Raw genomic sequence first — 26,254 nt, 5'->3', positions numbered from 1 at the left:
GCTGATAGGAGGATGGTTGGATTAGATGATCTTGTAGGTCCTTTCCAACCTTGTGATTCTATGATTTTATTTTGCTTGGTTCACTCATTAATACTTGCCAGAAAGTCTTAAGAACAATGTCCCTTTCCCTATTCAGGGAGTAGACATGGAAATATAGTAATTCTCCATTCTTCCTAAAAAGGAAGTGGAGAAAATAACCAAATATGAAATAATAAGATGTTGGCAACACTTTAAGACAGGAAAACTATGTAAACATCTCACTGATGTTTACATCATTCAGTTACTCAGTTTGATTTACTCATAGAAGTAATCAGATACAAGTTGTATTCACGGAATCACAGAATGGTTGAGATTGGAAGGCACCTCTGGAGATCATCTAGTCCAACTGCCCTGCCAAGCAGGGTCACCTAGAGCACGCTGCACAGAATTGCATCCGGGCAAGTTTTGATTATCTCCAAAGAAGGAGACTTCACAATATCTCTGGGCAACCTGTTCCAGTGCTCTGTCACCCTTATAGTTAAGAAATGTTTTCTCACATTCAGCTGGAACTTCCTGTGGTTCAGTTTGTGGCCCTTAGAGATTTAATGTTCTTGAAACAGACAGCATCCCACTGCTTTGCCATAGTGCATTCAGGAAAACAAATGCTGTGGCAACTTTTGGTGTCCACCTTAACATAATTTCTGGGCCACCAAGCTGTGTCCCTTTGGTGGAAGCCTCACTTTCAAGCCAGCTCAGTCTTCTCAATGGCACATTCAGACCCCTCTGCGTCTTGTTGGCTGCCCTGACCTTGGCTCGGTCTCCCCAGTTACACCAAGAAACTATTGAACTTGATGCAGCTGTAACATCGTGTGCAGCCAAGGTGAAGTTAGTATGTATTTAGATTCTTTGATCTGCTCAGAAAAAAAAGGAGTTCTAATCTCGATGTCACTTTGTGTATGAAGTATTTAGTAGATATATTATAGTGGGCAATATTGGTGGTAGAGGGACAGTTGGACTAGATGATCTTGAAGGTCTTTTCCAACCTTAATGATTCTATGATTCTACGATTCTATTTGCATTGCATTTATGAATAATGACACCTTCAGAGTCCCTAACATCTATATGAAAATCTGCAACTTAATACACTAGTCCTTCAGATGGTTGGGATAGCAACATTATCCAGCATTATTGTGTTTATTACTTGTGTCATAAGCAACACATTACTTGTATGATAGACTAACAATTCAACGCATGTATGTTTGGAAGTCTTAGTGTTCATCTTACTTCCTTCTTCACCAATTCAACAGATTAATTGGAAAATCTTTGTCATATGAACATTTAGATTTATAAACTGTAATCTACTTCTGAAGTTTAAAAAATATTTCTTAATCTAGGCACTTTTCAACATTTAATATCCATAGTACCACAAAATGTAATTTATCGTTAGACCTTTTTCAGTCCTTAATGACTGTGTAGTGGTTTCTCATAGACTTGCTTTATATGACAGTAACATTACTTTGAAATTGAACTCTTTCCAACATTGCAAAGGCATGACAGGGCTTTCATATATTTCACCATTGACATTTTTAAAACAAAGTCTTTTTTTTTTTTTTTTAAAGTTTTCCAGGCATCATAATGAACTTGATGAAGTCTTAGCATGAATTATTTTTATCCCTGTAGCTGAATAAAATTAATTAATAGATTGTTAAAGGACTTTCCAGAACACTTTTTTTTTTTTTCAAGGTGACAAAATGTAAAACTTTCTTTTCTTCCTCCCAAACATTGGCTTAAGTTTTCTTTGTTGTTTTGTTTTATAATTCAGAAATAGGTGTTCATGGTGTTGTTTCTACCTAAAAAGCTTAATTTAGCTCTAAATAGCTCATGAGGTTAAATTTGAAGAGTGGTAATTTACTACTCTTTTTGAGAAACAGCTTTTCGTCACTCACTTGGCTTCAGTTCTGAGATCTGTAAACAACAGTCAAGTCTGCATCCAGCTTCAAGCTTGTCAGTGTTCTGATTCTTGATTAAATAAAATGTTTAGTCCTATTATAGACAGTTTTACAGGTGACTGTTGTTAGGAAAGAGTTTTTTCACTGACTTGTGCCTTTGTAACTACTTAAATACTTTTCTGCTGCATTTGTAACTTTTAAGCTGTTTTTTTGGAGAAAAGTCTCTGTCTTCTCTCCTTAAAGACTGAATTGTTACTGGTTACTTTCTCCTCTGAAAGAGTTTTGTCATCCCCTATTCCTGGACAGTGCAGAAGATTAACTCAATTTCCTTCCTCTTGTTTTCCTTCTTTATATGCATGCTCTATCTCTAAGGTAATCTTTATCTTCCTATATTGTTTCTTGCTTGCTTTTTTCAAAGACTTAACAGTGGAACTTTGCATATTTCAATAAAATAACCCTGTAATTACCTCTCCATTTGGTCTGTTTTCTCAAGCCAGTCTGTCTGTGTAAATGGATAGTAAATTCCTGAATTATCTGGGGAATTAATGACTTGAGCGTACAGGATGCACACAAAAGAGAAGCCCTGGTACCCACCTACAGTTTGAGTTTCATGCATACAATTCAAAGAAAATTTCTACTCACTTAAAAATTCTGCAGCTCCTACATCTTTTTCTGTAATGCAGATATACCAGTGTTAAATATATTGATGATGCATAAACGTAAGCTGCAATTAAATTTCTAGGAAATCCACAGTTCTGAAAATACTTGCTTTCATGTTACTTGAATATTTAAATTGGAAGTACTTTCACAAAAGCCCAATTTATAGACAATTATCCATCTTGTTGACCTATCCTGTTATCCATTCAAAGATAGCTGGAAATATCTATTAGCATATAACATTTATTTGATATCTTTGACAAAATTAAAATACTGAGTTCTTGGTTTAAACAGAAAGATTTCGTAAGAGATAGGAGGGGTGGTTTTCTGTTTGACAATATACGCCACAGTGTCCTTGCTCCAAATTGATTTAGTATAATTTAGATGGAACATTTCCGGGAGTGGGGAAGTGAGGATAAAGAAGCCAGTACTCCAAGCAACCATGCAAGAGACATTCACAATTATAATGACTGCCATTAAGACCTATAATTGGAAACATAAAGGACATTGATGGCCTTGCCATATAAAATCTTACTTGTATAGTGTGTGACTAAAAGATTAATGGTTAAGTTAGTGTCTTAATCATGAAATCATTCAGGATCTTTCAAAACAAGCAATGTGTTATATATTCAATCAATTTCAGCTTTGCTTCTTTGATATTAATATAGTTCTTTCTAAACAGAGCTGAAGTAGAATTGTTTTCTGCCCACAGAACTGTAAGACTGAAATCCTTTCCCCACTCTTCCAAAAGAATGGAAGCCTTCCAAGGTTTCTGCAAAAGGCCAACACTTTTTCTGAAGTTCGGCATCTGAATTTAAATCAGAGACCCAAATCTTGGTCTTGTATCCACAAGTTAGTGTTCTTACATCTACATTGTTATGGATTCTTTTATAGAAATGTTCATTATGAAGCTTTTCATAGCAAGAGTTACCATTTTATGGGATCAAGTCAATCATGGAGGGCAAAGGAAAGGACACTAGAAATATTTGCAAGTAATTATAAGTCATATACAAGTACGGCTAACTGTACTGGATATGGTACTTTTCTTTGAAATTCAGGAAAATATTGTTGGTGATGTAGTGTAGCTATGCTTGAAATAGTATTTGTCACAGAAGTAGGCTGGACTCCCAGTGAATTATGGTAATGGTTAACAACTTTACAGTTTGTTAAGAAAATAAACTGACATGAGTAAAGGGACGTTACATGAGCAGAACAAGCAACCATTTTCTGCCAGTTGTCATTACAAATTCTGTCAGCTTGCAAACCTGTCTTCTGGGAACAATCCCATAAAAATCACAAATTATAAAGATCAGATTTTAGGAATTGTGAATTTAGTTAGAACAGCCAATGTAAGTACATGCTTACTTAGAATCATCTTAAGCATAACCCATAGCTGTCAGGGATAAATGTATTAATGAATAATCGACTTCATAGACAAATTATAGACAACTATATATTAGATATTTTAAAATTAAAACTACTGTTTTTCCATGAGCATATTCAGTTAGGGTATAATTTTCTCGTGCCTTGGACTATAAACTTGCAGTTTATTTTTACATGTTTTTTCGATTACTAAGACAGAAACCTTGTTATAGGCAGAATATATACTAGTCAAGTAGATGCTAAGATGTGATGTACAACTTTATTTTTGTTTCAATTGTTTAGTAAGACTTCTTTCAGTAATAATTTTATTCTCATACATGTAAGCAGTGAAATGTTGTTGCTTCTATACTGCATAGAAGTTAGTTACAGGGGTGAGAATTTAAATGAAAGTGCTGTTTTGTCTTGTATCATTAGGTAACTATTGTACAGAGAAATAGCTGTACCAAAAAGGACAGCTAATTAAACCTCTACCTTCCAAAAACCAAGCATCAAATTAAAGTATATGTCTTACATTTATAACAATATATTTGTAACAACTTAAGTCATTTTATGGCTTTTAGAAAGTGTTTCATGCTCACATATACAGTGATAATGCAGAATGATTTCCTGTTTCCTAATCTGAATGTGTAGGCTTCTGGCTTCTATGCTGAATACATGGTATAGTACTGTTCTAACTTTAATCAGTACAAAGAAGTGTTCAAATGCATTTTAATAACTAGCTAGAACAACACACCATATAATAAAGCTATCCAGAAAAGGAAATTCATCTGTTTTTGTTTGTTTTCATGAAATTCTGGATACCAGTGCCGAATATAACTTCATGGAATTTCAAGTGGTTCAGAACAAATAAATAAATAAATAAATAAAATGGTACTTACTGGGCAACAAATAAGAAAAAAAAAAAAGAAAGAGCCAAAAGAGCTACGCTGTTGACTGGCCAATAAACAATATAAGCAGACTGCTTCTTTGGCTTTAGTTAAAGGTTTCAAAATACTACATTTCAGTAGAGCGTACTGACTGTCACAATTTAATATCACAAATACTAATTCGATACTAGAATTTTTAAAAAATAAAATGATGAAGGTAGAATTCATTAATGCAAAAATGAGTCTTTCACCATTAACACAAGCCAAGAAGAATGCTCTGCTTACACAAATGATTGGTGTAGGACTTTGGAGTTGGAATCTGTCTGCCAGAGTCTGCATGTACCATTATGATCTGGATTCTTTGGGGAACTTGGGTGTCAAAAGTCATAAACAATTTTGAAAGAGGGTTCAAAGTTCAAAAGTGGAAGTTTGCTCTCTTTGTCATCTGCCTGTAGTCTAATCTTTACAGGCTAGAGTAAGTTTTGTTTTCCTTCTTGCTTGATGAATACCTTGATCCTTTCTGCAGAATGATCATTTTAGTAATACAAATGGTAGAAAGTGCACATAAATTATACATGTATTTGTATAGAAAGTGCATCTTCCTATACATGCTATCTTGTGTCGAGGATAATGAACTTAGATGACATTTTGGATTTCCCATCCCTTATCCCTTTGCCTGAAACAAGGATTAAACTGACATCCTCAGTTTCCTGAAGAAGGGATGTAACTTCTTAATTGGCAATATATATTAAAAAACAAACAAACAAAAGCCAAAAATCAAAATAAATAACTAAATTACACAAACCAAGAGGCATCATAACTGGTGTTTCTGATCATGTTTTGCATACTTTGTTCTAGGAATAGTATTACTGGCTTAAACCTGCCAGAGGAGTACACAGAATATCTAGATCTTACATACCAACTGGTATAAAACAATTGTTCCTTGGTTTTCTTCAGGTTCATGCAGAAATGACTGGAAGTTCTATGGGGCGGAGGCGAGGGGGGGGAACACCAGAAAGAGGTATAAATACTTCTATGAAAACTTGCTTATGCACTCACCATGGATTTATCCACTAAACATATCCTTTTGCAATTTTATAGCACTATTTTTTTCTTAAATTCTATTTTTAAACAATCATCCATTTTTATTTTTTATTTTTTTAAACAGACATCCAAATCCCTTGGATCTAGGATTTTAAGTAAATTGATTAAGCTGGAAAAAAGTTAGATTCCATATGTTCCGCATCTTGAGTAAGATCACTTAGTGGGTTTCCATAGTATAAAAACATTCTAAAGCAAGTATTTGCAGGCCCTTAAATAATAAGTTGTGGCAGTCAGGCATTTTGTCAGATATGATAGTCCCTGAGGGAAAGAAATTCAGAAAAAAAAATCAGAAAAAGAAATTCAGAAAAAAAAGGAAAAAAAGAATTCAGAAAAGAAATTCAGAAAATTCAGAAAAGAAATTCAGAAAAAAAAACAGTTTCAGAAATTTGGGAAATGGTCTTAAAATAACTTCCATTTTCAGATAGCTTGGTTGTAAAAAGATGTAAGGAACACCACCACCTCCAAGTTGTTTTTCTTTCAAAAGTCTTGCTTACAAAATAATATCACCTACACAAGCTTATTAGACATTTTTAAGGGGTACTTTTTATTTTTCTTCAGTTCTAAATTACTTGTTTCACTGTGAATACAGTTGACTTCAAATGTACCTTGATCATTGTCCATAACAATAAATAAACCAATTCAAAATCTGGAATTGAATAATGGTAGAGCTAAGCAAATTCCTTAAGGCTGACCCCCAAAAGAAGTTGGTTTTATCATGAGAATGCAAGCAATTTCTTTCAGTGCTGTGAAGGTCACTTTCCTATCCACCCCAGCACAGTTTTCAGCCAAGGCTGTAATAATATAGAGAAATCAGAACCACTTCCTCATGTAGAAACCATGTACACACTAATGAAATAATGAGAAAAATGAGTGTTGAGAACAGATCTAGGCTTCTGTCTTATCTGTAATATGTAGGATAAGAAGAAAAACCTACTTTGTTTGCCATAATTTTTTGAGGACCATTGTTGAGTACAAGAGAAAATGCTATTTTGTTCAATCCTACATAGTAGGGAGAAAAAAAGTTTGAAGAAAATGTCCTGGGTTTTCTCTTTGAAGGAATGGTTCAATTAGTTTTAGAATAATCAACATTAGTTTTAGAATAATCAACACCTTTCAACTTTTGCAAATGTGCTTGTACTACTCATCCACAGATAATTCTAAAGTAATAAAACCATGGAAAAATTGATTTTATAGCAAGAGGATCATGACCCAAGGTTAAGAATGTAGTTTCCAATTTAAACCAAATCTCTAGCTAAATTTGTAATTGGATTTTCTTTTTAATCTATAAAATAGATAAATTTTCTTGGCTGTGTTTTTCAAAGCTATCACATATCTTACAATGTATCATTTTTAATAAAGCAGACTACTAATGGAAAGAATTAATGAAAGCTCTAACATGTTTTCTATGAAACAAGTTTCTTCTGTAGAAGCTATTTATTGATATTTCCAGTTTGTTTTCTTGGCTCTTAGCCACCTCTCCCCTAGCCCTTAAGCACATTGGGGAAGGGGAGATTTGTATAAAAGCTTACTTACTTGGGTTTACCTCAAGTCATAAAATGAAAGGAACACTTTCCCTTTGAGGAAGCTAGGAAGTCATTTAGCAAATAAGTAATATTGCCCTTTAGAGTGAAGTATGCGTTACATTAAAATAATGTGTTAGAGGAGAGACTACTATCAAATTAACCCAGTTTCTCTGTGTTGGTTGTCACAAGCAGAAATCAAATCCAGTCTTCTGCATCTAAAAAGTATTAGTTTTCAGAGCCTAAGCTGATCAGCTAAAGCTTAACAGCTCCAAGTCAGAGCTAAAATTAAAGTTAGGTTTAGGAATTGTATAAGGACAAAGAAGCCAAAAGCAAAAATTTGGTCCTCAGAGATTTGCCTTTACTTTCTTGATTTTACTGTTAATTTTCTTCACTATTTCAGCTAGCTGTGTTGTTGCATAATGCTATTACAATATGATTCCAAAGTTTAAAAAAAATATTAATGCACAAAATGACTCTGGGGTTGGAAATACAGATGGGCAAATACTATTGTGAGTCAAAAATATACACTGACATTAGTGATGAAAAGAATGGAAGCTTAGAGGAGGCCAGTGTTCTGTGAGGTCAAAGTTTTGCTCTATTACTGGTGATAGTCCAGACTATTAATGTAATCTTTATTTTCTGAAATACTGTTTAAAGAAACTGAGATATCTAAGGAAAATACATTGACACAGATTGACGTGGAGTATTTTATTTAGTTGGTTAGATGTTTTATTATGACAAAAGAAGTTTTCCCTGTTAGTATTGAGTGTATTGCTCATATTTGTTAAAATTATCATTGTAGTCATCTAACTTTACCACAAAGTTGTAAGAGCCAGAGCTCGGAACTTGCAGATTCTTTCTTACAGTTTTCTTTTAGTTGCTGGCTTGCTAGGTGACTGAAGTAGTTTCCTCCCTGTGCACGATTTTTTCTGTCTGTAAAATGGAGATAAAAATACTGATAATAACATTATTGTACTTTGCAAAGCCACTTTAAAGGTTAGATGAAAAGTTCTCTGTAAAAGCAAGAAATTACTAAAACTGAATCTCACTAGTAGATTGCCTGAATAGCTTTGTGACCTGTTTCATTATAGATTTTTTTTTAAACATGGAAGGGGAATCCACAATGTCTGAACATAAAATGGCCAGCATTTCTTTCTAACTACAGCAAGAGCTCTGTTTAGAAATAAAATGGAAGGACCTAGGTGGGACCTAGATATTGAAATCCTGAAGATGTGATTTTTCTTTCTGCTTTAGTAAGAAAAATATCTTGGATTACTGATTTGATGGACTTTTTTTATCAAAAGCTTATTCACCTTTTGACATTCACCTCATCTAATAAAAACAAAACAAGAAAACAAAACAATAAACAACAACAAAACACAAAACCCCATTACCTCTAATTCAGACCTTCATAATGAGCAAGTCAAGATGAACGACTACAGTAATTGGAATAATGTCCTAACATTAAAAACAGAAAAGCAAGAAAAACGACAACAAAAAATAGTTTCTATGCAGGGCCTGGCTTCTTTTGAGTTAATTTTCTTCATAACAGCCTATATGGTTCTGTAGCTTGGGTTTGTGACGAAAACAGAGCTGCTAACACCCCAGTGTTCTGGCTGTTACTGAGCAGTGCTTGCACAACGTCAAGGCTTTCTCTTTTTATCTGTCTGCTCCCACAGTGAGTAGGCTGTGGCAAGGGCAAGATGCTGTAAGGGTACAAAAGCTGAAGAGGGGACCCAAACTGATCTTAGGGATATTCCATCCATACAACATTGTGGTCAGCAATAAAAATTGAGGAGAGGGGGCTTTGAGGGCAGGTAGATATTTCTGGAAGACTGGCTAGGTCTTGACACTGGAACGTGGAGAGTGATTGCTTTTGTATCATTGGATTTTTCCTCCCTTTCTCCTTGAGTTATTAAGCTGGTTTTTAAGCTGTGTTTATCTCAACTGATAGTTTTCTTGATTTCGTTCTTCCTGTTCTCTCCCCTGTCCTGCTGTGAGGGGAAGGGGAACAAGTGAACAGGAGGTCTGTGGTGTTTGGCTGATGGATGGGGTCAATACACTACAATTCCCTTCTTTTACTTCTAGTAAGTGGTTTGCATATTCACTGAAGCCACAGAGTGACAGTTACTTCTGTTGTTCCCTGAATTTAGAGAAATATTAAACCTTGAAGAATGTGTCTGTTTTACAGTTTTCAGTGGTCTGCATGATTTAAGCTCTCCTGTGCCATATCTTGAACGTGAAAGTCACAGGGTGCAATACCTTTCCTGCTGCCCAGAGCAGTGTTCTGACTACCTTGTCCACTGACCTAGATAGACACAAAATCTTTCTAGCCTGAATGTCATGATAATGCTGTGCCTGATCAGTAGCGTGACTGTACGGTTTCCAGATTAGCGCTGATTTGTATCCCATCACTTTGTCATGCAGAGTGGACGATGTTGTCTGTTCACACTTGTCATAACGTATTATTCAAAGGTATATAAAGTCTCACTCACCAGTACTATGAATTGCATGTGTATTTTAAAAAGAAAAAAAGTTTCCATACAAGACCTTTATCACAGCTTTATAAAAATGTACTGATCTTCAGCCTTGATATTTTTTATTTTATTTTATTTTATCTTTTATTAATATTTATTTATTTTGATTTAGGCTCTCTGGCATGAATATACCTCCTCCAGTTATCAGCAACAAAAATTGGCTCAGACTACATTTTGTAACAGACAGCAATCATCGATACCGTGGATTTAGTGCTCACTACCAAGGTACGTTTATATAAATACATTTTTTTGTGTTGTTGTTTTTACTTAAAAAAAAAAAGCTTGAAGTCATGGAGGAAATGGGAAGGTCTATTTTACATTAAGAAAAAAAAAATCCCTATAAAGGTGTAGTTTGTATTTACATAAATGATAAAATCAGCTGTGTGATTTACCAAATTACAGTGTATTAGAGTATGAGTAGTGTGTGTATATATAGTGTATAAATATAACATTACAGCAGATATCTATTTCACTCTCCCTTGTGCAGTACTTAGCTTTTAAAATGGTCCTGGTTTCTGAACGAGATTGCAAAACACATGCAGAAATGATGTTTTTCATTATTAAAATACGTGTTTGCCTCTATGATCTTGTAAATCATGTTTGTAAAACAGTAAGTTTCCATTTACAAATGTGGCATTTCATCACTATTATCTCTTACTACCTATTTATGATTGCATTGTGCTATTAAGGGTTCAATTAACCTGTAAGATTCTTATCCACTGTTTTTATGAACAAGCATTATTTAGGATAAGAGTGAAAACATTTGAAGCATTAACTTGGGAGTATCACCATTTGGAGCAAGATCATTATCATGATGAAGTGCTGATAAAAACTGTGCTTCATTAATGTATTGTAATACTGTCTGCTTTTTCACAAACATTACTGTAAATAATATCTTTCAGTATCTATGGTCTATCAATGGATCTTCAGGGAACAACAGCTCTTTTGGGGCTCTTTTGCTTTTCCGTTTATGTGTTGAAAAATAAATCACAGCACTCCTATTTATGAGACTTAGTTCAGGAATTTCTTTTACATTTCTCCATTCTAATTCAGCATAGGAAATATTAGCTACATAAATGTTTGCAGAATCTTGTAAAATTAACCAACTAATGTGGTAAAAATTGCAGCTAACAAAATATTAAACTTTTTTTTTCATATAACTTATCCTTTAACTTTTTAGTACTGTGATTGCCTCAAATAATACATTCTATACAAGTACACAGTAGAATTTGATTACTAATTAAGCAAATATGTTTACCTGTATTTAGACTCTGAGATATTTTTATGTGTACTGTAAGTGACTTCAGTCAAAAGGAGCCTTCTTACTGTAGGCAAAGCTTCTGTAACTATTATGAAAAGGCACTGACATCTTTTTCATGGCACCCAATACAATAAACCACATACTTTACTGGAAGATACCTAGCTTATGGGACTGTTGAAAACAAGTAGAAATTTTGTGTTAGATCCTACTCAACAACTGAGAAACAATGTGATAACTATTTTGGCAGATTGTAATTTGGATTGAGCAGATGTTTAGTTTTGAACTATGGAGAACAAACTACATCTAAGATGACATGCTCACTTACATTCCTGCCAGAAGTGTGAAGTGCTAGCTTATGAAGGAAAATAGACTTTTGTTTAGTTTCAGAATGTTTTCGGCAAGTCACATAAAATACTTTAATGGGCAGGTTTCAGAAATTTGAATATGCTGTGTAACTGAAGTTTCTCTTCACCACCTAAATAATATGCCTAAGTTTGTAGTGATTATGTTATAGAATTCTTATTATTGTTTTGCTCATTTAATTTTTAATGATGTACTTCTGAATGTATATTAAAGTGTACTCTATACTTAGTTGTGAAAGGCTGCAGTATGAAGAAATTAAGAAAATATCTTTTACAGCTTTTTGAAAGAAACTGATACGTGGACAGTAATTTCAGCATGCAAAAGCACTAAATGTTCATACTCAAGCAGATATGATCATTACAAATTGAACTTGACAGTAGAAAATGAAATATGTAGGGTGAGGTAATAGGGATGAGTGGTTTCTGAGATGATGTAGACTGTAGGAGAGAGCGTAAGGAAAGGAAGTAAACATACTAAAAATATTTCATAAGTTTAGAAATCAAAAAGTATATACACAATTCATTTATTTTTAAGAAGCAAAACTTTTATTTTATCAGAGGCAACTTTAAGCCCTTTTGTAAAGACAATTTTCAATCACTAATTTCACTGGTATATTGACATAAGTTGTCACAAAGGAAGATGATTAATAAAATCAAAAACAATTATTCCAAAGGGCAGTGTGATACAGATAGATGAGAAAGTTTTTCTTGTCAGGAGTTTATTTCCACTTCGCTTTTGAGAGCATGTCTGATAATACTCTCAATATATTAAATTATTACCTTATTCTTTTTTTTAATGCTGTAATAACTTCATTGCAAAAGCACACTCTTTCACCTGCTTAGTTAAGATGAATATTAATTTAACTTTTTTTTTCTGGCTTCCTTCGGTAACTAGAACTAGTAATTTCTTATCACTTCATCTACTTTAGCTTTCTTTATTCCATTGTTGCCTCTTTCTAAAGAAAGATTTCAAATTGTGAACTTCAAAACACTACATAGTTGTCTTATTTCATCACTGCTTGGCACTTCAACACTCCTTTCACCTAATCACTTCCTTGGCTTGCTGTCGTTTGCACAACTGAATATTTTGTGCTAATATATTTGTGAGGTGGGTTGACCCTGACTGGCGGCAAAGCACCCACAAAGCCACTTGCTCACTTCTGTCTTGCCCTGCTTTAGAATAAGGCAGAAAATAGGGAGAATAGGAGCCAGAAAACGTGTGGGTTGAAACAAAGATACGGAATATCATTTGTCAATTATCATCATGGTCAAAACAGACTTGACTTGGGGAATTTGACTTTAGAACATTTAGTTACTGGCTTGGGTGTTAGGAAACAAAGATGCATTTAAATAGCTAGAGAAAACACTTCTCCTCCTCCTTTTGCAGGCTTACCTTCGCTCCAGACACCTCTCATTCCTCCTCCTCTTATCTACACATTACGTACATATAAGTCTCTTCTGTGAGTTCATGGGCACTGTTGAAGGTTGGAGCCAGAGCATAGCGGTTTGTGTCTCATGCTCCTCCTTTCTCACTTTTTTCTTCTGACATGCATTCCTTCTTACTCATTTCCTCTCTCTGGGCAAACATCTGGCTACAGTCTCTTTAGGGAAGTACATGCTCCAGCATAGATTATCCATGGGATACAGTCCCTTTGGGGTATTACTGTTCTGCCACAGAGCACTTCCTCTTTCTCTAGTCTTGTTCCTTTATATCACTGCTTACTCCCTTTTCTTCAATATGTTTTTGCACAGGTACAACAAACTCCCCCTGAAGGGCTCAGCTGTGTCTTGTTGCGGGTCTAATGCAGAGCCAGCTGGAACTGGCTGTGACCTACAAAAACTTGTTAGTTGTTCTATTCAAATGAAACAAAATAAACCAGGTTATATGTTCACTGTTAGGCAAAATATGAAATACCCGAATCTTATTTCATTCCATTCTCATAAATTTATTTATTTTTTTAAATGTTGTTTTGTTGTTGGTGGGTTTTTTCAGTTTCTTTTTCACAAGGCAGCCTCATGCAGTGTAGCTTCAGTGTAACATCTCAAGCTACTGTGACCTAACCATTTCAAAAGAAGAATAAAAGTGTTGTTATACAAATCCTTAAAAATAAGGTGCATATCTGAAAATCTAGGGAAATTACATAATATGTCCTAAACAACCTTTTAATTTCATTAATTGTTGTAATTTTCTTAATTTTCTGTTTAAGGCTTCAGTCTTGCAAGCACCTGTGAAAATGTATAAATTGGCTTGTCCAGAACAAATGAAATTTACTGAGGTATAAGAAACTAAGGGAAACTGTCAGCTTTATGCGAGTACATGGTCATGCATGTTATGTGCATTAATTCCTTTTAATAGGCATTTTCATTCATGAAAGATAGTGAATTATACATTTCTTAACAGATATTTGTAAATGATAAAGTGATATATGTTAATCAGAAAAGAATCAAAATGATTTCTCCCTCCACCCTACCCAGGTTGTAGTGTCATAACCAAGACACACTTGTTCTTTTTGATCACATGTTTCAGCATTTCTTTCTATTCATTGAAGGTTTTTGATCTTGGTGTTTTCTATCCTTACTGCTTTGTTAAAACTCCTTTTGAGTTAGAAATTGTTTACTGAACTACAGCCAAAGCCTTTTGGATCTTCCTGAAGCTGCTGCTGCAATGTTTCTCAGCACTGGTAATCCTCTTTTGCTGTTTATAAAATTAGTTGTTCTTTTTTACTCTGTCCATTCACTGTTCCTATAAAATTTCCTTGTGCTTGCTATTTTCTGTTGGCTACTTTTGCACCCCATCACTTATGTATGAATCCATAATGCTATCCAAGTAGACAGAAGGGATTAAGGTAGCTTCACAGCTTCTAGTCTTATAGATGGGAGTACACAAACTTCAGTATTCTTTATGTCAAGCATACCTTGATTCTGAAAGGGCTTTTGGAAAAGAATTCTCCATTTTCTGATAGCTAAACATTACTTTAAGACTCTGTAACTTTGCTTTCTTTTGAGATCCAGCATCCTCTCTTTCTTTCTAATCCTTTAAAGCTTTGCAAGGTTCCAGTGGTAGCCCTGTACTTGCTGTTCATCTCACTCGTGAAATCAACTTCCTAACTACTTAGACTTTCTTCCCCCTTTCTTATGTATAGTAATTCAGTTGCAATGTTTAGGCCATATACAAAATAATACTCAAGAACAAAATAGTATCAAATCTGTCAATTGAGTACACAATCATGTCTGCATTCTATTAAGGATCTTTGCTTATAGGAAAATACAGATAAAGGGATGAAACATATCCATGAGCTTTTCAGAATAGGATAAAATTTAGCTGTCATTCTCATGTGTGAAAAGCATCCAAATGGTTACTCTGCCTAAAACTTGACAGTGAGCTAAGTGGAGCTGAATAAGGTGAATGCCAGCACTTTCAACGTGTCCAATATGGAGAAAACTGACACCCAACCTTTCACTGTTTGATATTCTGTTGTTCTTTTTTCTTTGTGTTATTATGCATATGAATAGAAATCTGTCTTCATTCAGAAATGATTTATTTAGCTAGACTTTTTGTTTGTTTTGCTTTGAGAGATAATTTGAAGCAATTGGCAGCCGACTAAAGAACTTCTTACTCCAAAGTAAATAGTACTAATCTGCCTCAGAACATTTTGGCTAGAGTTGCCAGAAGGGGAAAACCATCTTTATCATTTTTTTTCAGAACATCTAACAACTTAAATGCAATTTGTCTTTACTTATCTCAAAACCTGTTGCAACTAACAGTACACAATACTTCTGCTGGAAGACTCAGCAGTTATGACAAGGTTGTAGGTGAGAACCAGCTCCAAGACATCTACATCAAAATGTAGATACCTCTGTTTTATCATCTATAGGTTTTCTCTAAATATCTACTAAATCTGGACACAATTCATCTGTCCACAGATATATGTGCACTGACACATGAGATAGGGTATATAAGGTATCCTTATGGTGCTGACAGAAGTGCACGTGCTTTTCTGGCATTTGGAGATGAAGCAAGTTATTATAAAAGCAGTGTGTTATGAAGTATCAAAATTGGACCAAAATTTGGACCAAACCAAATTACATATAGGCAACTTAGGGAAGATTAACCCCCACGCTTTGGGAAGGTCAACCTACTGCCAGTACAGGTTACAGAGTTACACAGACGACCATATGGGAGGGGCTAGGTAGAGATGCTCTAGAGATGCTCTAGAGTAAATGACACATCTGCATAGCATTAGCAAATTAGAATTTACAGGAGACCATACCCTTCTGGCACAGGAACTGGAAGACATCAAAGAACATGTAAAATGGCAACTAACAGCATTTAGGCAGGTGTTATATCCTGTCCAAGGGTTGTTCTTTGAGATGGATTAAAACACTGTATTTTACTGATTACACTGATTAATTTCCATTGATTATAATATGAGTTTATACACCTAGGGCAAGTATAGACATGCAAATGTAGTTGTCTTAATCTCAGATGGGATTTCACATGAAGTGAAGTTTAATATCAGCACATTCATGGGATCTTGAGATTCCCTGAGAGAAATTGAAGTGATGCATCACTTGAGTTACAGCCAGTGAAGAAGTTGTAATATAAAATAGAAGGTCATATAAAGAAGTTGCTAGTTGCATTGTTAATTTATTTGGCAGAGTACAAGCTTTTTGTTTGGTGATTGCTTTTTTTGTTGTGGTGTTGGGGTTTTTTGTTTGTTTGTTTGTTTTTAATGAAAGACATGTAATTCTCAGTGTTGTAAATTCATGGCCTTTTTTAGACCCTGAAGTCCTATTGTCAAAATACAGCCCAGATAGCTACCTGATTTAGCAGTGGATAGAGAAAAAAGGAATCTTTTCATAGAAAGAAACTTTTCATCAGATTTTCTTCCCCTAGGCATAACAAGAACTTAAATTTCTTATATTGTCCCAAAAGTAGATGTTTGTAGCAGAGTTTCATACTCATGGGTCTGTTAGCTCTGCTTCATCTTGTACTGAGCTTTACTTTCTGAGCAGGTTATTTTTCACCTTTGCACTCTTGAGATTTCTTTTATGTACAGCTATACATCCACACAATGACGGTGCATAGAATGACATTGTTTTTTCTGTAATCAAGTCAGAGGAGAAATATTGCTCTATTTCATTTCCCTCCCCTTTTAAAATGTATTTTTAGAATTCTCTCATTTATAGGTTTTAATAAAACTAGTGTTGAATGTTAATTTAGTTCTGTTACTGTACATAGGACTGGAAAGGTCCATTTCTAAAGTTTCATTGTTTTCTACCTCAAATAAGAGCATAATTCTTTTAAAAAAAAAGTCAGAGCTAAGGTTAAAATTGAACATATGGTAACCCATGCTAATGTTTAAATTGATGGACTGTATTTTCATTCTGGAGTTAATGTTGTGATCTAGTATAGAGTACTTCCTAATTTTTTGATGATTTAATAGTTGTGTCTTCCTTACTTATTCTTAAGAAAAACACAAGTATTTTAGTTGCATTCAATCGTTTTAATGTGTTTAATATTCTACACATGCTCATTGTTTACAAAAGAGAGAGAGTATGTTTTATGTACCACTGGCTGTAAGTAATTTCAACTCCTTTGTAGAAGAGGAAAAAATGTACTGAATTATTCCTGACTTCAATTTAGCTAAGATACTTCATTTTGATAAGGTCAAAACAGTAATACATTAATCTGCGTATCTGTTTCATGACCACCAACCAGTGTTACATACTGCACTGATGATCTGTTCATGTCAGGATAAAACAACTGAGGGAAAAAGGTGGGATAAAGCACTGCTGTACAGTCAGAATACTTAATGGTATTGAAACTGTGTTGGAACACTCTGTTTCCCCTTTGAGAATGGTGATATTCAAATGTTCCCATAATATGCTTGGGCTTTTTCAGGAAGTGACTTAGTTTTCTTGTGGATTTTTTTTTTTCCCTCACATAATCAAAAGCGATAAGCCATTTCAATTAGTTTTTGAATACTTTTGACCATTATGTAGTTTAGTGGGAACATAAACCTGAAGTGGTCTAATTTTGGAAAACGGATTTTAAGTATTAGAATGAATACTGTCAGTTACATCAGATGTAGTAGGTAGAAGTATTTCTGCTGGATGATTCCTCCCTCCCCCACACTGCATTCCTTTTTTTTTTTTTTCCTGCCTGGCATTCTCTACTTATTCAATTTTAGGAGGTCATTTTTCATTTTCAGAGTCTTTTCTGTACTGTTAGGGGACACCCAAGCACAGAGTGAGATAATTTTGATAATAGCCAGACGTAGAGAACTAGATAATGAAGTAAATGAATGTGGGATTTTTTGGTGTCTTGCCTCATATTTCAGTTTGCCATGTACTTTCTAATCAGACTGCATACCCTATTGTACAGAACTACCCTTTCTCTCTGTTTCGTTTCTTCAGACTAATGACAGCTTGTTTGTTGCTTAGTTGCTTGAGAGCACTTGAACTTTTGTTGTACTTTTGTACCTTAAAAATAGATGCAGTAGTTTTTATAGTTTATTGTATGAACAGAATAGAACTGTGTTGCAACATAAAATATGTGAAATATAGTTGCTTTGTTCTTTTGAATGTTTCCCCCTGTATTATTTTTGAAGACTCTAATCACATCATATGCATGAGGACTGAGTATTAGCCAAAATTAGTATTAGTCTCCTGCCTAAACATAAGAAAGCTACTATTTTTCCAGTGGAGAAATTAGATTCAAAATTCTGTTCTCCAGTATGAAAATGGAAATGACCCATGCAATATGGTGCGTCAGAAGTTATTTCTTACTGTTAAATAAGATACTACTTTTTTTTACTTATTCATAGTATAGGTAAGGGTGATGATGTTTGGCTTTACTCTTCAAAGCTAAGATTATTTCATTACAGAAGTAAAAACATGTTGTACAAAGTATCCTCCGAACACCTTGGTAAATAAGATTTTGTATCCTCAAATCTATTCAATGATAAGTTTAGCTTCTGCTCTAAATAAGGAAAGTGAGAATATTCTGAACAACCTTTTCAGTTTCCAGCTACACTTCCTCCACCTTGGTTCCACTCAATGGATCTTTTTATATTTTAATAATGGGTACTCTATTTGTGTACTGTATTAGTAGCATTACCAGAAAGATGAACATTTAACTTTTTTTCCCCCCATTCACAAACAACTGGAATTTAATAAACACGTATGCTGTCACAGATTGTGTACACAAGAAATGTGTCCCTTTGCCTTGTTTTATCATTTCTAAAGTCTCTCATATTCCTCTAAATCCTTTGCACTCTTTTCCATTGCTATCTCACGTAGATGTGACTCATCATCTCCCTTTTCATCATTCTTAGTTTTAATCTCTTCTTAGCAGTTTGGCCAGAGAGTTGGCAAAGATACCGTTGCCATGCTTTGTGAGGGGCACCTTCATTGTCTCAAGTAACAGCAAACTACCATCACTATATCTAGGCAGAGGTTTATTTTAACAAGCAGCACGAGACACTTGTACCACACTTTGCTAAATCATCATGACATCGATCGTCTTTGTGTGACTGGGATCTCACAGTTACAGTAACATAACCTTCCTGTTGCACTTCTGAGGAATTCAAAGACCTTAGCTTGTGCTGGTTCTTTGTAACTTTCTTAGCATAGCAAGCACTGAAAAATAGTCTTAACTTGCAAATAAAATGGTGGGCTCTGTTGATCATTACTATTTTCAGTAATATCAGCAAGCTCGTCTATTCTAAGATAGTCTAAGTGCACCACACAATTATAAGGTTAGAGTGCCTGAAAATGCTAGCTAAATGTTGGAAAGGAATAGAGGACAAAACAGAAAATACACCACTGTATAAATCAACCTGTACTTTGACTCCTGTTGGTGCTCTGGTCTATGCATTTCAGAAAAAAATTCAGATTTGAGGAAAGTTCAGGGAAAGATAACAAAGGTCATCTACCACATGGATTAGACTTTGATTGAAAAGTGACTGACTAGTATGGGACCCTATAGCCTGGAAAATAAATAGAGTTGTGCAAGGAAGATACTCAGATTGGAAAGCGATGAATCATAATAATAGTATTTCTTGTATTGTCTGTTCATTTCCTCCTGTAAGAACTGTGTAGTGTTAGTTGAATTTAGTAATAGAGAGGATTAAAACTATATAATTAAAACTAAAACAAAAGGAGGTGGTTCTTAACACCCGTAGTTAGGTTATGAAAATCCTTTCAATGGAATGGAATGGATTGTAAAATTTAACCTGGGTTTGAAGATAAGTTAGACAAATTAATGAAAGATAAATCTATTGAGGGTTATTGCACAGGTATTGAACTATACTTGGCCTAGTAACTCATTACAGATCGTTGGAGGCAAGGTGCTTGCTTTTGTTTCTATATCTTTCTTGGATATACACTTTTGATCAAGCTTTGACATAAGATAATCTTAGATGAATGTTTGGTCTTAACCAATGCATTCCAAGAAAACAGATTCAAAGGAAGCAACAAAGACAAGCCGTTCAATTTATTATTTTACATATCACAGGACAAAAAAAAAAAAAAAAAGCTTTGATAACCATCCACTTTTTTTTTTTTTTTTTAATAAAAATTCAGAAACAAAACCAAACATTTATGTTAAAGAAACAACATTTAAACCTATGATGTCTGGTTAAAAAGAGTATCAGTTAAAAGTTGCCGTGGAAAATTGGATTCAGTAAATACTTAAAAAGGGACTAAAATCACAGAACAAATGCTTGCCTAGCTTCTTACTCTTGTTTCTTTATTCAGTGAGGTAGAAATGGAAAATTTCTCCCAGTACCCTTACATTTTAATCACTTGATTATAAAATTAGGCTAAGTGAGTAATTTTTTGCCTTTGTTTCATCCAATGAATATTTAAATTCTCAGTATCAAGGGGAATAACTTAGGAGAAATTGAAAGAGATTTATACTTTTCTGATAGTTTAGAAATTCAGCTGGAATGTGAGAAATGTATATCCTGATTTCCTCAAAAAGGAAGAAACTTAAACTGTACTTTCTATATCCGAGTAAAACAAACAAACAAACAAAAAACCAAACAGGTACCTTGTAAAAAGACTTATCTTCAATGCAGTCTAGTGCCTTAGACTTAGGCACTTGGGTCTGGCAGATACTTTATGCAGTAAACTGTTCTTCATACTGTCTTTTTAATAACAAGAATCATAGCAGAAATCAAAGTAAGCCATGGAATAGTAGAAATGGAAATATTGGAACAAACAAAAGGGAGATATCTAGTATGACCAGAACAGAATTAAAGAGTTAGGAAACTGTGTATATTATTTAAAACTGAATTATATTAGCTTAAAGCAGTATTGACTTTTCAAATGTGCCAGTATGGAAGAGAAGAGTAGTAATAGCTGATTTTTATGCAACATTTTCTATACGTATTTCTAAATAATTTCACTATGGAAATAGTTATTCTGTCTGTTCTGGATGACAAAACTGAAGCACATGCTAATGAAGGGACTTGCTGAGAGTTGCCTGGAAAGTTCCTAGAAGAGTAAGGCACCTGAGTCTTTTGAGCCTCAATCCAGGGCACCTGAAAACTAGGTAACGCTAACACTTTTCACAAAGCTGACAATTTCTTAGGTAGTAATGTTTTCTTTTTGCTTACAGTTCATCTTGATGCCCCCTGATCTGTACAAATACATTGCGAAGAGAATCTTGAAGGACATATATTCAAATCAAATAAAGCTTACACAAAAGCAAATAGGAACAGGCACTTTCACCTGGCACTCCCCTTCCTTCTCTCACTTAATAGTAAACTTGGGATTAAAGTCAAAACCTTTTAATTCCTAATATATACATGTGTTAGTGTAACAAATAAGCATAGAGTGTATGTAGTTTTATAACTGGAGATATAAGAAGTAAGAATTTCTTTTCATTTGTATGCAGCTTGGTGCTGCATAGTTGTTTTTTTCAGAAAAGAGATATAAAAACCACAGGTTTAAATCATATTTTGCTCTGGAAAGTTCAAAAACCTCTATGGCTTAAGTAAATCAACAGTCAAAACAAATTTGTAATTGCAGTCTTTAAGGAAATTTCAGTTTTAGGAAATTGACTTGTAGCTGGTTTTCTGAACCCGTCTGAGCACACTGTTTTGACACTTACGGAAAACCAGTCAGTAGTATTTATGCTAATAATCATTCATCTTCCCAATGACCTCAATGGAAATTTATGAATATTAACCAACCTGGAAGAAATTCACCATTTTACCTCTTGTGGAGGCTAACATAATGTCCTTTTTGAGGGTTTACTTGATGTTCAAGTATCCCACAGGCACATAAGCTTTTTGTACAGAGGAAAAATTCTCCTTTTTTTTGCACTCATTTTGTATTTGAATGAATGTTTATTGTTTTTTGTTTTTTTAATTTTCTGGTTGAACAAATTTAATATGTAATACTTGCTGGAAATTCTCATTTACTTCTCATACAGTAACTTTTTCTTACACATAAAAGAACTTACTGTGGGAACTCTGTGGAATCTTTCAGAAATTCTTGCCTCAGCCAACATGATCACAGTGCCATTTAATTTATGTGAAGTAAATACCTAGCAATGATGGTAAAACTGTTAGCAGTTCTATTAACAGCCAAATTCTAGGTATATATAACCATAACCTAATGAAAGAAAGAGAAACATAATATGCTATAAGCATGTAGAACTTCAGAATAAAGAATGACCATTTCAATACAAGACCAAAATCATAGAACCATAGAATCAAGACCCATTCAAAAGGTTTCAGTTGTCTTTCACAATTACATTTCTGAGAAGGGAAAGGTTTTTAATTTTCAAACCCCACTTGGATGTGATCCTGTGTAATGTGCTCTAGGTGACCCTGCTTGAGCATGGGGGTTGGACTAGATGATCTCTGGAGGTCCCAGAGATCAACCGGAGGTCCAACCTCAACTGTTCTGTGATTATGTGATTCTGTGTAATTGAATTTTTGTCCCTCAAAACCACACAAAAAGGCTTTCTGATGGTCAGAAATGCACACATAATTCCAGGAAAGGCATGCTTAATACAAATTAATTACCATCAGTGTAAATTTACATAAATTACTTTTGAAATGACAACACTATGTGAGATAGATTGTGCAGAGGAAGATATGAAACTGCTGATATTAATCCAAGTAATATTTAAGTAATAGTTATTAAAAATTGTTTTTTATTAAGGACTTTAAATTCTAAGAAATGGTATATACTGCAGAGAATTCCCTGTGAGGAAAAAAATGAAATCCTTTGCAGGGAAATGCAAACAAACAAACAAAAAACAGATAATCCGTTCTTAAAAACTATTATATTTAGGATTTTATCATTCCCCAAGGGTATTAAGAATGGAATATTGCTCATTTAACAGTTATAAAAATAATTTAATGGAAATAAATAAAAATACAAACAGAAGTTTGCAACACTAGTTGAGACACTAGTTTCCAGTTTAGTCTCCTGATTCTGCAGTCTGTCTTTTGTGCTTTTTTTCCAAGTAACCTAGAATAATATTAATCCTCATTTCTGTCTTTTGTTCCTTTTTATCATCTGCAACATGAATACTACTTCCACTTACCACTACTTCTTTCTTTATCTTCATGGTCCGATGATACGTATGAGCCTCCTAAAGTAGTTAGCTCTTTTTTACAGATGTAAAGAAATTGCTGAAAGCAGGGTCCCATGGAACAGAAAGCCACAAAGCCATGTTTGGTTATTGACTCTAGAAAATTGGAAAAATCTGTGAAAAATATTGAATTTCCATCTTTGGATGGAGGAATAGATTTTGTGATTGAGTCTAGGAATCTGTATGTCTTTGATTTGGACAAAGGAGATATTTTATATAATCTGAGGAAGCTGAACAGCTTGAAAGGGTATTTTACTATCTCAACATATATAAGAAATATTGATAATTTCATAGAAATCTTTTTGTTTGTTTTTGAGAATATTCTTTAGAATGATTCATACCCATTATTTGTTTGTTCACTCAGGATACATCTCTCAGATAGGGAGGTTTTTTTTCCAGTGTCAGCTTTGAGTTTTTCTGGAAAATAAATTGTTGTGCTGACCTACAAAATTATATCCGAGAATTTGATTGTTGAAGTAGGTAGTTAGACTTGAGGGTAGGATATTTTTCTAAGAAAAAGAAAAAGTGGAAAGAATGTGTAGCATGTATATTATTCTAAACTTCTAGTTCAGATATGCGTTTCTTTAAATACGTGATTCCATTTTAGAAAATACAGCTGTTTAAGACCCTTCTCTCTAACAGAAAAATGTTTTTGTTTTAAAAACCAAACCAAAATGGTTATGTCGGTGCATACGTGTGTAAAGAGGGTGATGAACCATATTCATCTCATCGGTGCCAAGTAAAAGTATAAATGATAATGGGCACAAACTGAAATTCAGGAAATGCCATTTAAACAGAAGAAACCTTTTTATTGCAAAGGTGATTAAAAACTGGAACAACTTGCTCAGAAAAGCTGTAGAGTCTCTATCCCTGTCTCCTCTCTATCTCCCTCTATCTCCTCTCTCTATCCCTATCTCTATCCAAAACATGACACTATCATGAGCAACATGCTCTAGTTGACCCAGCTTTAGGAAGGTCAGTGGACTAGACAATCTCCAGAGGTGCCTTCCAACCCCAAAGCATTCTTCAAAAATCTGCTGTTACCAGATATTCTGAGCAACCACTCTCCTCAGAACTCCTTAAGTACTATCAGCTAAGAAATATAAGAAGTATTCAGAACCATCTGACATCTCTGAAAATCAAATTGGTGTACTTTTAGACAGGGCACTCTACAGTAGAAAGAATACATGTGAAAACTGTAAGATGTTAGCATTTAGCTTTAGATACCTTCAAATTGTTGGCTAATGGATCACTGGGGACATCTCCCAGGGAAGCTTTTCCTGAGGCAAAGTTCATGTTTTGTACTGGATGCCCATTTCATTGCTGAAAAGTTTGCTTATTGCCCACCTGATGCTGAGAGCACATAATGTTCTGTAGGAATAGCTTTCTCTCTTTAAGTGGATTTTGGATCAGTTTGTGCACTGAAAGAACTTTCCTTTCTAGAGACTTGTTTTTGTCGCACTTGACCTTTCTTAAAAAGTATTACTAAAAATATTCCTTGTTTATTCAGTGTATCCTGACCTTTTAATGAAACAACAACAACAACAACAAAAATCATAGAATAATGGAATCATTTAGGTTGAAAAGACCAGATGGTACAGTTTCATTTATAAGTAGTTAATCTTTACATTACCTTATAAGCAACATTTACTCTGTTTAGAGAAGAACCTCGTTTATTTATTCTGAGTGAGAAACAAGAGAGAATTACTTACCTCTTATTAAATGTAATGCTTTTAGTTGTATGTAGGCATTATATTTTTCACAGTGATTAAGAGACAGTTACAGTCAAGATGCAGCTGCTGGCTCCCTGAGGGCTGGTGAACTGTGGACCACAGGGGATCTCCATGCAGACCAGTAGGGCAGGATGCATCCCACCACCCCGGCCAGGAGCAGGGCAGCCAGGGCACTGGGGACAGCCCCAGCCCTGAGCATCTGGCATCTCCCCGAGGATGGGTTTAGAAACAAACTGAGACTCTGACATGGGTTCATGGGTCTGGCTGGCTCTGTGCTCATGGCTGCGCAAGGTAGTGCTGCAGAGAGCTGGAGACTGGCCCTGCTGTGGTGTCACCGGGGCAGGGGCTGACAGCTCCAGGGGCTGAAAAGGGGTCCTGGGCCATGGGCAGGGATGGGGGAGACCTATGGGATGGAGGGCAGAGCTGTTTATGGCCATCAGGGCCCTCAGAGTCCTGATAATCATTTATTATATACCTCAGTGGTATAAGATATGACTACATTGCACAGAAATGTAATTCCATTACACAGAAATGCCGTTACATAGAAGAGTAATTTACTACTGATATGTAAAAATTCAGATCTGAAGTTAGTTGGATTGTAATGCACTCATACTATGTAATGTGGCCAAAGGGAACACAATTTATATGGAGTTAAAAATCTATTGTTACTTCAAATGATGTTTTTATAGTCTGATAGTCTAAATTTTCCCATTTATTTCGTCTTTTTCAAGCATATACTATAGTTTTTTGTGAACTACTTTATGAATAATCTACCAATTTTCATTTATTCTTCCACTGCTGAAGTTAATAACTTGTAAATTTAGAGGATAGATGTTAACAGGCCATACTTTACCTGGAATCCAGGTGGAGTACTGCAAGTAACAAGTGGAGTACTGCAAGGGTCTGTCCTGGTACAAGTTCTGTTCAATGTGTTTACCAATGATCTAAAATCAGTGACAGTGCAATCTCATCAGATTTGCACATGATGCCAAAATGTCAGTCAACAGTCAATATAGTCACAGATAGAGTTGCCATCCAGATAGATGTAGACAAGCTAGAGGAATGGGCCAACAGCAACTTTATGAAACTTAACAAAGACAAATGCAAAGTGTTGCACCCAGGAAGACAGAAACCCTGGCATAGGAATGGCAGGTAACAAGCAGCTCTGCTGAAATGGCACTGTGGGTCCTGGCAGACAGCAATCAGAGTGTAAACCTGCAGTGTGCCCTGGCAGCAATATCCTGGACTATATTAACAGGAATATGTGATCAAAGGAAAGA

General features: G+C 34.7%; 1 protein-coding gene across 5 annotated transcripts in view; it reads left to right on the top strand.

Moving 5' to 3' along the window:
- The window catches only part of CSMD3 (CUB and Sushi multiple domains 3), a 710,416-nt gene that overhangs the window by 233,905 nt on the left and 450,257 nt on the right, over window positions 1–26,254 (top strand). For all 5 annotated transcript variants that reach the window (XM_040546910.1, XM_040546915.1, XM_040546914.1 and 2 more), the window contains exon 6: window positions 10,111–10,223. In XM_040546910.1, coding sequence (XP_040402844.1) covers window positions 10,111–10,223 — 113 coding nt within the window. The remainder of the gene's footprint in view (window positions 1–10,110; window positions 10,224–26,254) is intronic.

The sequence above is a fragment of the Cygnus olor genome, chromosome 2 (assembly GCF_009769625.2).
Source record: "Cygnus olor isolate bCygOlo1 chromosome 2, bCygOlo1.pri.v2, whole genome shotgun sequence".
Lineage (NCBI taxonomy): Eukaryota > Metazoa > Chordata > Aves > Anseriformes > Anatidae > Cygnus > Cygnus olor.
Note: the sequence above shows the minus strand (reverse complement) of the source record. Positions and strands in the feature narration are given on the sequence as shown.